General features: G+C 36.2%; 3 protein-coding genes across 5 annotated transcripts; all 3 read right to left on the reverse strand.

Moving 5' to 3' along the window:
• Positions 1-536: 536 nt before the first annotated feature.
• On the reverse strand, positions 537-3,349 carry LOC122593258 (pentatricopeptide repeat-containing protein At5g39350). 3 transcript variants are annotated; one of them, XM_043765645.1, is made up of 2 exons: positions 3,206-3,349; positions 537-2,862 (listed from the first exon to the last, which is right to left on the reverse strand). In XM_043765645.1, the coding sequence occupies exon 2, from the start codon at positions 2,824-2,826 to the stop codon at positions 781-783; it is 2,046 nt and encodes a 681-aa protein (XP_043621580.1). In that variant the 5' UTR covers positions 2,827-2,862; positions 3,206-3,349; the 3' UTR covers positions 537-780. The 3 variants fall into 3 exon arrangements, with proteins under 3 accessions (XP_043621580.1, XP_043621578.1, XP_043621579.1); XM_043765643.1 differs by having other exon boundaries at positions 537-2,960; positions 3,206-3,348; XM_043765644.1 differs by having other exon boundaries at positions 537-2,963; positions 3,206-3,348.
• A 304-nt stretch (positions 3,350-3,653) lies between these two features.
• LOC122591916 (putative pentatricopeptide repeat-containing protein At5g09950) lies at positions 3,654-6,910 on the reverse strand. Its single transcript, XM_043764140.1, has one exon. The coding sequence runs from the start codon at positions 6,908-6,910 to the stop codon at positions 3,797-3,799; it is 3,114 nt and encodes a 1,037-aa protein (XP_043620075.1). The 3' UTR covers positions 3,654-3,796.
• Positions 6,911-7,511: 601 nt separating this feature from the next.
• Positions 7,512-12,429, reverse strand: LOC122592909 (phytochrome C). Its single transcript, XM_043765239.1, has 5 exons — positions 12,334-12,429; positions 10,039-12,205; positions 8,779-9,592; positions 8,038-8,334; positions 7,512-7,959 (listed from the first exon to the last, which is right to left on the reverse strand). The coding sequence occupies exons 2-5, from the start codon at positions 12,137-12,139 to the stop codon at positions 7,725-7,727; spliced, it is 3,447 nt and encodes a 1,148-aa protein (XP_043621174.1). The 5' UTR covers positions 12,140-12,205; positions 12,334-12,429; the 3' UTR covers positions 7,512-7,724.
• Positions 12,430-14,292: the final 1,863 nt, after the last annotated feature.

Below are 14,292 nucleotides of genomic sequence, written 5' to 3' on the forward strand. Positions count from 1 at the left end.
GGGGGAAAAACAAGCCAAAATTGTCTTGGAATCGAATGAAAGAACCGCCAAGAAACATCAATAACTCCTCTGAAGAAAGAGACAACTTTTTAGAAAAGGATTGTCATAGAAGTATATATCATGAAAGGGAGCATGACATGTTCTTAGTTTTACATAAACAAGGAGGTTTTTCTTGTAAGGATTACCAGGGAACTTGGCCTAATCAAGGTATGTTGAAGTTAATGCATTACAGTAACACTCACTATTAATTAGAGTTAAAAGTGCCATCATTTCAATCTGAAGCAATCATGGTCATGTAAAGTAAAACGAATTTTCAGGTTGGCAATTCCAGTTTCTTTGTAACTCGGCAGATTTGCTTCACACAATTAACAATATAAATACCTGAACTTATAATCTTCACAAGAAGATTCAAGGTTTGAGAAGCATATCTTCTCTTGGTAAGCTGGCCTTATAGCTGGAAAAGAAACCAGATCTATATCAGGCATTATCAAACATCTGCCGGCCATCCCATAAATAATCATACATATTACACAACATAATCAACCCTGTTCGGGAGCCTATACTCATTTTGTGTATACTAGATGACTTGATCTATGATAAAAGCATATGTACATTGATTTTATCATTATAATCAATCTTGTTGTATAATACAAGAGTTGTCTATTCTCAGATTCAACCATATTTAGAGAGCTGTATTGTTGTACAATTAACTTGGAAATCGTTTTTAACTAATAAATGTACTTTTAACAAGCCCAAAAGCACTTTGTACAGAAATTGGCTTCATCCATGTCTGCCCCCTATAAAGCTATGAGCCGGAGATTTCCTGAGTCCGATTTGATCAATCAAGTTTCTCATGTTCTCTGCTTCTTCCCACTTCCCAACAGCAGAATAAATATTCCCCATCAAAATGTAATTACCAGTGTTTTCAGGTTCTAACTCGAAAAGCCACTTTGCAGCCACTTCCCCTAATTCCACATTCTCATGAACAGCACACGCAGCCAATAACGCACCCCAAACTGTATGATTAGGAGCAGTGGGCATTGTTGCAATTAACTCGTATGCTTCCTCAAGCCTCCCTGCTCGACCGAGAAGATCGATAATACAGGTGTAATGGGAAGGACGGGGGTTGACTTTCTGATCTTTTAGCAAGAACCGGAATAAGCTCAAACCCTCATCCACCAAACCTGAATGGCTACACGCATGCAGAACAGAAGTAAATGTGACTTCATTCGGTTCCACCCCAGATCGAACCATTTGATTGAATAGTGAAAGTGCTACCTCCCCATTCCCGTGTTTCCCATAACCAGCTATAATCACACTCCATAATATAATATCTCTTTTTTTTGAAGGAACCTCATTGAAGGCCATGTGAGCTTGTTCTAGAGCTCCACATTTTGAGTATATATCGATTAAACCAGTGGCCAGATCACTTTTTGAAAGAAACCCTGATCTTATTAGATAACCATGGAAACTTGTTACCTGTTTAAGATCTGTTGTAATCGCATACGCAGGTAAAAGACTTTTTAAAGTTGCTTCATTGGTTACTACACCTTCCAGCCTCATTTCTTTAAACAACATTATTGCTTCTCTACCTAGCCCATTTTCAGAGCATCCAGAAAGAATTGCATTAAATGGGGCTGTTCTTGTTTTTGATGTTTTATTGAACACACTGAAGCTATAAGTGACAAATGCACATTTAGCATACATGTCAATCAGTCCAGTTTCCACATTAACATCAGAATCAAGATAGTTCTTCAACGCCCATCCATGAAAGCTCTTACCTTGCTTCAAATCCTTCAAAGCTGCACACGCTGAAAGTAAAGAAGCAAGAGTTAATGCATTAGGCCTTACACCTTCAAGCATCATAAATGGACAGAGTGATATGGCACTTTGTGCATCACCATTCACAATGTAACCATTTACCATGGAAGTCCACGTCACCACATCTCTTTCACTAGTCTCATTAAACATAATTCGCGCATCGTCCATCTGACCACATTTAACATACATATCCACCAAAGCGTTCCTAACAAACAAACTTTCCGCCAAACCCTTCTCTTTCACCAAATCATGAACCTTTCTCCCTACATCCAACTCTTTCAGATATGCACATGCAGGCAGTACTGATAAAACAGTGGCTTTATCAATATCCTCACCTGCATTAACCATTTCATTAAAAACCCTCAAAGACTCGTTAGCACATCCATTTCTGAAATACCCACTTATCAAAGTGTTCCAAGACACCACACACTTGTCATGCATCTCATCAAAAACTCGTCTGGCCCCATCTTGCTCACCAAAACTCATGTACATTGCAAGCAATGAATTACCCACAAATGTATTAGAATCAACACCGGTACTTATAACCAAACCATGAACCGATAAACCAAACTGAGACATCGATAGTTCAGCACAAGCCTTAACCACATGAGGGTAGGTGAGCCTGTCTGCCTTCATTCTTCCTGACTTAAACATTTCCAAAAATACCTCCAGTGCATTATACGGATATCCCTTCTCAGTATACAACCTTATCATACTATTGTACGCACGCTTAGTTCTCAGATGCAATACATCAAAAAGTTGACGAGCATACGGAACATGACCAGATAATGCATACCCAGATGCAAGAAGACCAGGAACATAGCTAGATTCCCATTGTGCAAGGAATCCCGATATGATGAGATGGCCATGGAGTTTCGTGATGTCCGTGAGAGATTTTTTTGCAGCATAACTATATAGCAAAGACTCAACATGAGCCGCGGTTGGGACTGTAGTGCGGGTGAATAAGCTACTAATATTCAGAAGTGCGTTTGACGTGCCATTCATGACTTATTCAGGAGTACCTGTTAAGTTAAATGGCTACTGAAAAAGATACCAGGGTCAAAATTTTCGGTACTTCTCCCAATTTTCATCATACACTAACAATTAAGACAACGGCATCCATAAATAACAAAATGTACCTGCTACAATTTCAATATTTACAAGAATCATCACAACTAATACAAAGACTTAATCTTTTTTTTTTTTTTACAACAGAAGATATATTTCAGCTAGTTTCAGATACTTTAATTTCATACAAAACTATCTTTTCAACAAATTCAGTTATAAGGAGTTGAACTAACTCCCAATGAGCTCCAAATTCAAACTACTTACACGAAGTCAGAAACTTTATTACATGCAAGTATATAGAGGACTTAGAACGTACCGTGATGAATTTTAGGGTTTGAACCGCCGGAAAAAGTCACCGGCGATAATGGACAGCCGGGAAGAAATCAAGAATTAGGGCAGTAAAGTTAGTTTGGTAATATGGACTGTACTATGTTTTAAGTGGGCCTTGTACTCCACTGAGTTGGCCCATTATCTCTACTGGTCCATTTTGTGATTTTGATTTACACACACATTAGATGTTGTTTTTAGAAAGATTCTATCTTTGTATGTCTGAGATGAAACTCAACACTCAGGAAAACCCTTTATTAATCCATCACAAAAAATGTGAGAAGTGAGACTCGAATCCTGAACGATCCTCCTAAGGTTAAAAACCTTTTTTAAAAGTTTGTACAATTTCATATATGACATTCATAAATACAAAATATTATATAAGCCAAAATCTTTCTATTTTAAAAGAACGACATAGCAAAGACAAAATCGTTCTATTTTCTATCTCGCTGTTGGTCATTACATTGGATACATATGGTTTGATATAATAACATGGAACAAATGAATGTAGAAAAACTATGATCCTAAAACTGTTAAGAGAACATCTTTTCTTACAACTTGTAAGCCTAACAGATCTACCCTACCAATAATCCCCACAAGAACATTTACCATCAGAAAAGTGATGGAATCTATGTGAATCCCTAACAACGATTAACCTCCCCACGATCTTTGAAACATACTTGAGGACCGTGTGACAGTCACCACAGACGCGAAGATTCTTCATTATTCTAATGGGCATTTCTGAATTTTTAGTAAGAACAAAGGCAACTGCAAGTTTTTCACTATGGTAGCTCAAGATCTCCTCTTGATTCTCGATTTCAAGATCACGAAGCGCATATTTAGTCTCGGGTACATACCCCATCTCCCTCATTCTTCCTAGCAACTCCTTGAGCTTTTTGTAGATTGCATCGGTATCAGGATGTGATTTGTCAGAAGCTACAAAAACATGAACACCATCTTTCATGGTTACCCAACTACAACCAGCTTCCTTTTTCACTGCAGCTCGTTTCATCAAAAAACGAGTCTTTTTCATGTCTTCCCAATTACCTTTAGCTGCATACATGTTAGAAAGAAGCACATAATTTACAGCATTATCAGGGTCCAGTTCCAAAAGTTTTGACCCGGCCCTCCTACCTAAGTCTGTGGTTCTTTCACCACTTGCTCTACAGCAAGCTCCAAGTACGGTTCGCCAGATTAGCATGCTTGGGTTCATTGGCATCTTGTTTAAGAAATCCTCCATTTTATCAAACTCGCCAGCCCGTCCAAGAATGTCTACCATACAAGAAAAGTGCTCCATTTTGGGGTTTAGCCCGTATACTTTACTCATGTCGTTAAAATGCTCAAACCCTTGATCAACCAAACCCATATGGCTACAAGCTGATAAGACACCAATAAAAGTCACATGATCAGGAAGTTGACCTTCTAGCTTCATTTTCTTAAAAATCTTTAAAGATTCGTCTCCATGTCCATGTCTTGCATATCCAGATATCATCGAGTTCCAAGAATAAACATTCTTAACAGGCATAGATGTGAAAAACCGTGAAGCATAGTCAATTCTTCCACATTTTGAATACATGTCAACAAGAGCACTCCCAACCACAACATCAGAGTCCAAATAAGCCCTAATCCCACAAGCATGGACTTCCATACCACGTTCGAGTGTTGCAACTGATGCACATGCACTAAGAACAGTCGCCAAAGTGTAGCGATCTAGTCTTTGACCATTGGTCAGCATAACTGAAACCAAGTCCATAGCTTTGTTCAGTAGCTCGTTGTGTATGTAGCCAGAGATCATAGAGTTCCAACTCGTTTCATCCTTTCGACCATCCATAGTTGAAAAAACTTTCTCACAATCATCCATATGTCCGCATTTACCATAACACTTAAGAATTGCATTTTCAATTGCTTTATCATCAGCAACACGGTATTTTAGTGTTAACCCGTGAATTTGTCTCACCAGTTCACTTGCTGAAAGAGATGATACTGCTCCAAGGATATTTACAAAGGTTATCAAGTTAGGCTGCCACCCACCACGCATCATTTTCATGAAATATTCAACAGCTTCTGGAACTAAATTATCAGAATCAGAAAATGCACCAATAATGGAATTCCAAGAAACCTGATCATATTCAAGCATCGATGAAAACACTTTCTTGCAGTTGTTTATCCATCCCGTCTCTGAATAAAAGTCAATGAGAGAATTTGAAACCGAAACATCAGTATCCAGTCCCAACTTAACCCCTTCACAATGTATTTGTTCTCCTGACCTTAGCCAACCCAAACCAGCACACGAATTCAAAGCACTGATCAAAGTAAAATTTGCCGGCTTCAATTGATTTCTCTTCATTGCGTGAAACATCATAATTGAATCCCTAAAGTAACCATTCTGATCAAAACCAGTAATAATTGAATTCCATGAAACTTCATCTTTGTTTATCATAGCTTTAAACGCAGAGGCGGCATTCATAACTGAGCCACATTTGGCATACATGTTAATCAGACTGTTTCCAATCGCAACATTAGAATCAATTAGCCCATTACGGATAACATAACCATGAACCTCTCTGCCCTTTCTTCTCCCTTCCTCAACTGAAAAAAATTCACTAAAAGTACTCAGAAGAATTACATAAGAATCGGATGTTAACCTGACTAAATCTTTCATCCCCATGTAAACTTCAACAGCTTCTTCTCCGCGTTTTTGTCTTGCCAATCCTACCATCAGTCCATGCATCGAAACTACATTTTTTACATCCATCGATTCAAAAATCTTTTTAGCTGTGGTAATTAGTCCAGCCCTAGCAAACCCATTCACCAAAGCACTGGCCACATACAAGTCATATAAAATTCCAGACTTTTGTATTGTGCACATCACTTGTTGAAGCAAAAATGATCCCGGTTCTGATAATAGAGAAGCTGACGTTATTAGGCTTCCAAATGTATATTCAGTTGGGCGAAACCCCTCAACTTGCATACCATGTAAGAGCTTAAAAGCGGAAACTGTATCTCCCTTGTTAGAATAAACCGAAATAATTGAATTCCACGACACCAAACTTCTAACTTCCATCTCATCAAAAACACGAGAAGCACAATCAACCGAACCCATACAATTCCCATACATCGAAATCAACCCATTACACACTACCTCATGAAAAGCGTTCAAAGTTTTCGCTACAAAGCCATGAACTTGCAGCCCGAAACCAACCCCACTACTTCCTAAAACCTGACAAGCTCTCAAAACACTCCCAATAGCATAATGAACAGGCGGGAACCCCTCACAAATCATCTCCCTAAAAACATTACAAGCCTCACCCTCCATATGGTTTCTTGTATACCCCGAAATCAAACAAGACCAAGAAATCGAGTTTCTTACAGGCATTTCATCAAACACATTACGTGCAGAGACCATATCACCGATTCGTGTATGTATATTGATAAGGGTATTGACCAAGAATACATCACAAGTATACCCACTTTTAAAAATGTGTAAATGAAGTTGCTTTGAATCTTGTAAAGAACAAGAATATTGATATTTGTTAAGAAGTGATTCATATTTTGATGGATTTGGGGTTTGAGGGATATTGATAAAAAAGGTTTCTTTTGTGTGAAAAAATAATGGCGCCAATGTTAGGTATACACATTTCGAATTGTGTATTAGCCTTTTGTGTGTTAATAATAAAGTGTTACTTTGAAACATTGTTACACTCTTTGTAAATTTATTTCTAGTTTTCAAAATCACTACTTCACTAGTAATATATATGTGTATAGATTTTAAACAAAATAACACATTCAGCGTCAAAGATGGTCTTACAAAGAATTTTAAGTTTCTTCGAACTTTCATAAAAAGTTTTAGGGAAATGCTAAATACAGCCCTAAAAGCTATATTTAACGTGCATAAAAAAACTTATACCTTCCATATTAAAAGTCCGCCCCCTGATTTTCATGGTAAATGTACAAACAATTTATGCACCTTAAACACAGCCCTAAGAGTTGTATTTAACAAACCCCAAAGTTTTATTTATTTATTTATTTTGAATTACTTGAAATTGTCCGAACACTAGCCTAGTATCAGAAAAGATAAAACAGGAACAAATAAGATGCAAAATTACACACAAAGAAATATTTGACTAAAATCATTGTCATAAACAATAAAATAAAAATAAAAAATTATGATTTAAGAATTTTTATGCAATCATATTCAATATATAATCAGTACCAAGATTTGATTATTCCTTGAAATAGCTTCTATCTATAACATAAACTTATACAAGAAGAAATTGTAACAAATGGATTATGCATGTTACAAGTTACAACACTATGGTATACTATATATAATATTTAACATTCAAAATCCGGTACAAAGAAATTCATGAAACTTTGATGAACATCATCTTCTCTTCTCCTGTACAAAAACCAAAAAAAAAAAAAAAAAACGGACCAGGTTACAAACACGGTGGACCAATCAAACTTTTCATGTCTCTGACTTGAAACACTCAATGGCCTCCGTTTTATCAGTTTCTTTTTGAGCGTTTACTGCCAGCAGTCGACAAGTGTGATACTGGAAACTCGATCAAAACAATGAAAGAAGCTCTATCGGCTTCTCTGAGATACTGTACCGTTCCATTCATGATTTTCACGAGCTTTTGGCTTATGTAAAGTCCAAGACCTTCTCTTGAGACACTTCTGCTGGTGTGGAACATATCTTGAATCAATTTCTCTGGGATCCCAGGTGCCGGATGGGTAATTCTGCCATTTCAAAACCACTTGTTATGTATAGATTCAATATAAATATTTCAAACACGAGAGTATGGCGAGATCATTCACCTAAATTCAAGATGTGCAACTTGAATTTTTGTTCCTATGTGTTCCATCCTGTGAGTCACACGAAACTGAATTGAAGATCCTTCATATTGAGGAGTGAAACTGAGAGCATTTGATAAGAAGTCAGAAAGGACTTGTTGAAGCCTCAAATTGTCACCAAATACAGATAACGATAACACTTGTTCGGGTGCATCATAAACGACCTCCACCTTCCGTTCACGGCTCAGGATCGTGATTTGGTTCAAAACCACCTCCAAAGACTCCCCAAGTTTAAACTCCGCGCATTTCATTTCCAAATAGCTGAAAGACATCATGTGATAGTGAATAATCAGATATAAATAAGATGCAACAGAACGGGCTAATACAAAATGGATAAATGGTGTTTGGATGTGGTACTGCCATTTCATATTGTACTAATCAGTTAATCAGATTTTATGAGTGTTGCCAACTTCTGATTATTATGGAAATTCATTGATAAAATATGAAAAGGGTTATTTTTTATGAAAAAAGTAGGCGCATTTTGTGGAATGGAAATAAAAGTCCCTCAAAATTATTTATCTAAAGCTCGATGGCTTAGAAGGGAAAACTGAATAAGTTGAAACTTTCTATAATACGATACATAAATTTGCTTATTGTAGCTTCAAATCGAAGTCAAGAGATAATCTATTTCAAAATGTACATCCAAACATATTAAAAATCAAAATATGAATAAAAGATCTCATAAGATCAGTTAGAAAACAATACCATTGTTCGATGCTTTCTATATCGGAATCATCTACAATCTGTGCTAATTGTTCTCGACACAAGTGACTCTTATGCACAATATGTCTCTGGTCTTCACGCAATGCTGTTGCTACCATCAAGTCCTCAATACATTTGATCCCGTTTAAACCACTTTTTAGTTCATGGCGCAAATAAGACACCTTTGTAAGGCTATTTAAAGCAGCCTGCTCAGACATTTTCTGCATCAACATGGCATGTTGAAGCTCAGGGCTCGTTACATGTAGAAAACACAAAACCCCCGTAATCTTTCCATCTCCATCAACTCTTTTGGTGGCAGAAAGTAACGCCTCCACGTACTTACCATTTTGGTCAAAAAACCCGAACAACAATTTATCTGAATCTAACCCAGATATTACCTCATTTAGTAATATTTTGAGCCTTGTCAGAGTATCTTCTTTTACCCGACAGCCGAAACTACCAACAGTAAAAACTTCACCAAGAAGCATACGGTTGCTGGCTTCTTCCCTCTTCAAACCGGTTAACTTTTCCATGGCATCATTCCATTCCAAGCATTTACCATACTCATCCATCATGAAGATCGGGGGAATAAGAGCACATGGGTTACGCACAATACTAGTATAATCACCTTTGACTTTTGTGTATTTGTCTGTGATTAACTTTTGACCTGTTAGATCTTGTCCGACAAAGCATACCCCTACGATCGTTTCACTTAAATCACGGCTGCAACAAGCATTTGTAACAAGTGTCACGTGACCATCTGTTTCTTGACTACCGAAACATTTAAGGTTAATTTCAATATTTTTCTCCTCGATCCCTGCATTGAACAGCATACATCATTTGTCACACACAAGGTTACATATAAGAACAAAGACAATACAAGAGCAACACAAACTATTAGATGTGGTTAATCCACCCATTTGTGGTTATGTCTTATCTAACGGGTTAGTCAGGGAGAACAAGAAAAATACATGGTACAAAAATGGTCAATTTGGTAGAAAGTTGTCCAAAGTGTAGTTGTAATGTATATAAACCTCCTAAACCATTTTAAGCTATAAAGTTGATAATTATCGAAATAATGTATATTTTGCAAATCATATTCCCCACAGGTGTATATTAATATATTCTGAAACTATAGACAAAAAGTGTTGTGGCTCAACCTGTAACAAAAATTATCCACTGTCACCCGTTAACCAACCCACTGGACCAAACCATTTGCCACCTCTATTGGAAAGCCGTTAACACGTGTGTGCAAAAGATTACCTTGTAAAGCAGAGGAGAGCATCATTTTCACTTCATCAACCGAGTCATCGACAACCAAATTGACTAGCGGGACACCAACAGCTTGATCCAATGGCAATCCAGTAATCTCGGCTATTTTATCGTTCCAACCACTGATATTTCCATTACCATCAACTGCGAGTATAGGAACCGAAGCTGTCTCAATAAGCCGAACCATTTCATTAGCTACAACCCGCAGTTCATCAACCCGTTGTATGCTCGTATCAATGGGGGGAACACATATTGTTTTCATACCATCATCATCAGCAGCAGCATCAACTACCATCTCGTCATCTTGCAAAGACCCCCTAAGTATCAATTGTAAAGAATGAATGGCATCCATTTCCACATCTTCCCATGGTAAACTCCGGTTCTTAACCACTTCCAAAAACGCTTTAAATGACGATCGTGGATGCATTTTTCTTCCATCATCTTTATCATCAGGATCATGTTTTGCCCCACCCCATTTCACTTCCTTAGCTGTATGGGACCGAAACCAAAAAAGGAAATCTTTCGAGGTAATCTTGACAGCCGCCATTCCACAAACAGCTGGTCCCAGAATCAAAGCATTTGAATATCCGGCATCCATGAGACTATCCGTACTTAAACCAGTACTCCCTGCATGCTCTTCCAGAAGCCAATTTGCTATATCTCTGATTTGTGATTCTGTTGGAGTTATCCCGAGTAATGAACACTTATTCTTGTAGTATAGAGCTGCCCCATCACATGTAACAAGATCCATTACATTAGGCGATTGAGTCATGATCCCCATAGGAGCAACTCTCAAAAGCATATCACAAAGCACGGTTTGTGTTTTCAAGATATGTTTTTCACGCAATTGACCAGCCAGTTCAACTTCTTTATTTATTTGAACACCAAAAACTTGAATCAAAAACTCACATGCATACCTCAAAGGAAATGGTACAAATCGAGCAGTTGAATGATGACAAACCACCAAACCCCATAATCTTTTCCCCTTTTGCTTTTGTTGCTGATAGATTCCACTTTCAGATTCCTCACCATCATCCTCATCGTCATCATCACCCTCATTGATCGTTACAGACATCACAAGAGATGCAATCGAGCCCATATTTGCCATGTACTGCGAATGACATCCATGTGGTGCCCTCAAAGCAGACCCAGAGAGGTTCAACGGCTGGGACAAACTCTTGGTTTGAACCACCTTCACGGATTGAGCCGCACAATCACAAATCATTCTAACCTTATTTTTCATAAAAAGAAACCTTGAAGCTTGTGGGATATCAGTAGCAGGGTAATGTAAGCCAAGATAAGGTTCAAGATCGGGTTTTTGACACTCAGCAATAACTTCACCATGTTCATCTTCATGAAATTTATAAACCATAACACGATCATAACCGGTTAAATCACTCACTTCTTTAACCAACACATCACACATTCGTGATATATTCCCACTTTGTAAAGATTGTAACCTAGATATTGATTTAGCTGCAAGCTTATAAGATTTTAAAGCTCCAGCAGCAGTTACGGGCACATCTGCAGGATTCACAGGCTCTAAATCTATCATCAACCCCACATCATTCCTATGTAAAATGGCGTAAAACGGTTTACCTGAACTCCTACAATGAACTAATATAGGATTCAACAGATTAACCTCTTGGAAGTTAGCTGCTTTTTGAAGTGCAGATGCACTTGAGGATTTAAAAAGGGTTCGTACATCCGTCCCAAATGTTAAAGCCTCTTGTTGCTCTATACTGGGGACTGCGTGTGGAGCTAAATCAAGCATCTCTAAGGCATTTTCACTATACGCTATGACACCAAAACTCTGTTCATCAATGGCAATCAAACAACCAAAAGGTTGTATTTGACTCCCTCTTTGCATTTTTTGTAAATAAGACGATACAGTCGACGATGGAACATTACTAGTTGAAGTCGAGGCATTAACATCGACAGAAGTCGAGTAATCAAATTGTCTTTCGGATTCTTCAAAATCGACATGAAGTTTAGCATCAATTGGGGTCTGTAATACTACTCTAGCACCATGTTTCAACCTTGATGAACTACTTTTGGAACAATGAGTTCTACTAGTTGATTTAGATGACATTTTTATGGGTTCAGACACAGAAATTCAAGATCCCTTGAATCTTAATCAAGATTGAAACTTTTTCCCCTAATAATTCAAGAAAATATATAAAGGTTAAAACCCAATTTGGAAACTGGAATCAAACAGTATATATCAAATGCATAGCACAAAGATTAAAGTTACACAGATAAAGATCAAGAATATGAACAACTCACCTCAAGATTAGATTCTTCTCTAGAGAAAGCTTGCAACTTTAAGCACAAAACAAGATAAGGGTCAATATAGAATTATATTCTCTTCAACAAGATAATAATTTGGCCTTTTTTTTATACATATATTTCCTCAATAAAGAACACTCAAAAAACATATAATTCAGTGACCCATTACTTCAATATCAACCAAAAATGGTAAATTAATATAAATATGTAAACTTGTTTAAAAAACTACTAAAAAAAAGAAAAAGAAAACTTGAACTCAATATACAGAAAATAAACAAAACCTAAGGGAAAAAAAATTTTGGAAAAAAAAATAAGTTAAAAAGATAAAATTATTATCTCTTCAAGAAAATATAATTCTAGCTTTATTATTGTTTTAAATATAGTTTCTTCATAAAGAACACTCAAAGCCCATAACTTTTATTAGCGACACATAATAGAACTTCAATTCAATATGAGAAAAGAAGAAGAAAAAAATAAGAAGTCAAAAAAATAAAATTCCTAACTTTTGTGATGATAATTTTGTTACAAAACAATTGTTTTGGGAAAGATTAGTGGGACCACAAAATGACCCATATAAATTTGCAGGGTATGTAATGAGTTGCACGTGAATGTGAGGCCGACTATCTTTATTTTAACATTTTTTCTTTCCATATTTGTTGATTTGGCCTAAAATTGTCAGTTGGATTGGGCTGGAATTTTGGTGCAATCAATTTAATATTAAAATTAACTTCATTAATTTAAATGCAATCATTTTAAGATAACTTTATTTTAGTTTTGTATTAACTTTGTCTTGGTTGGCTTGTTTGGAGTATATTTTGAGGCATTTGAAGTCGACTACACAAGAAAAGCAATTCTCTTTTTAAGTAAACGAGCATGGTATATGCGCGATGCAACGACAGTAATGGGGAAGATAGTCTGTTTTATTAGGGATTTTGGGTAGTTACGTAGAGGGGAAAAAAATCCAAGGATAAATAAGGTATTTTAAAGTCAGAAATATTTAATAGGGGTGAGGGATTTACTTTATTAGAAAGTAGAGAAATAGAGGGTGAAGAAGACAAGAGGAGAGATGGAGAGTTGAGGACGAGATGGAGAGTTGAGGACCATTTGTAGAGAGTCATGTACGAAGTTTGGCTTTAATATATTTATAAAATTAGCTTTTATCAAAGTAACTATTATATGATTCGAGAAACTCTTTTTGTCTAGTTGATTAAGACAGAAATATCAATCCATCTAGCCATATTTGAAATATTTGTTTGTGTAAAACAATAGTCGTTTAATATTTTGTTGTATAAAGTTTCATCCAACGTTATTAAGTTTTGAATGAACAATATCTTGCTTATGATAATAACGTTTTGAACGGTTTAGAAACGTTAAAATCATTTTGAAACTAGAAAATTAAATTAAAAGGAAAAATAAAATAAAATAAAGCATACAATTATAGGTGTACCAAGTTTTTTTTTATTTTGCTATAAGTATGGTCAATCGAGGTGAACATGAATTCGGGTTTGTTAATTTAATTATGAGAAATGTTAAATACAGCCCTAAGGACTGTATCTAACGTGCATAAAAAAACTTGTACCTTTCATATTAAAAGTTCGCCCCCTGATTTTCATGGTAAATGTACAAACAATTTATGCATCTTAAACACAGCCCTAAGAGCTGTATTTAGCAAACCCTTTTAATTATAATCTAGTGTTTATATATGATCACGTATTAAACGTATTAAATCACACATGTCTAATTAATTTAATTTCTAGTTTTCACTTATATATCTAATTCCGAATTATTATAAAGTGGCAATTTTTGTTAGATCAACTCAAGCAAGGGTTGATATGTAATAACAAAACATATGATAAACCTTATTAGATAAACAAATCTTTTTTAGATACAGTGGGAAATTTCTAAAACTGATGTTCTTACTTTACTAAGACACTTTGTACCAAACAACAATTTGTC

The sequence above is a fragment of the Erigeron canadensis genome, chromosome 3 (assembly GCF_010389155.1).
Source record: "Erigeron canadensis isolate Cc75 chromosome 3, C_canadensis_v1, whole genome shotgun sequence".
NCBI classification, from domain to species: Eukaryota; Viridiplantae; Streptophyta; class Magnoliopsida; order Asterales; family Asteraceae; genus Erigeron; species Erigeron canadensis.

Bases quoted from the DNA above. Each gene is read 5' to 3' on its own strand.
- LOC122593258 (XM_043765645.1), bottom strand. From the start codon at position 2,826: ATGAATGGCACGTCAAACGCACTTCTGAATATTAGTAGCTTATTCACC.
- LOC122591916 (XM_043764140.1), bottom strand. From the start codon at position 6,910: ATGTTTCAAAGTAACACTTTATTATTAACACACAAAAGGCTAATACAC.
- LOC122592909 (XM_043765239.1), bottom strand. From the start codon at position 12,139: ATGTCATCTAAATCAACTAGTAGAACTCATTGTTCCAAAAGTAGTTCA. The intron at 9,593-10,038 runs GTAATCTTTTGC...TGTTCAATGCAG, and splicing joins GCTCTCCTCTGCTTTACAAG to GGATCGAGGAGAAAAATATT. The intron at 8,335-8,778 runs GTATTGTTTTCT...GATGTCTTTCAG, and splicing joins ATAGAAAGCATCGAACAATG to CTATTTGGAAATGAAATGCG.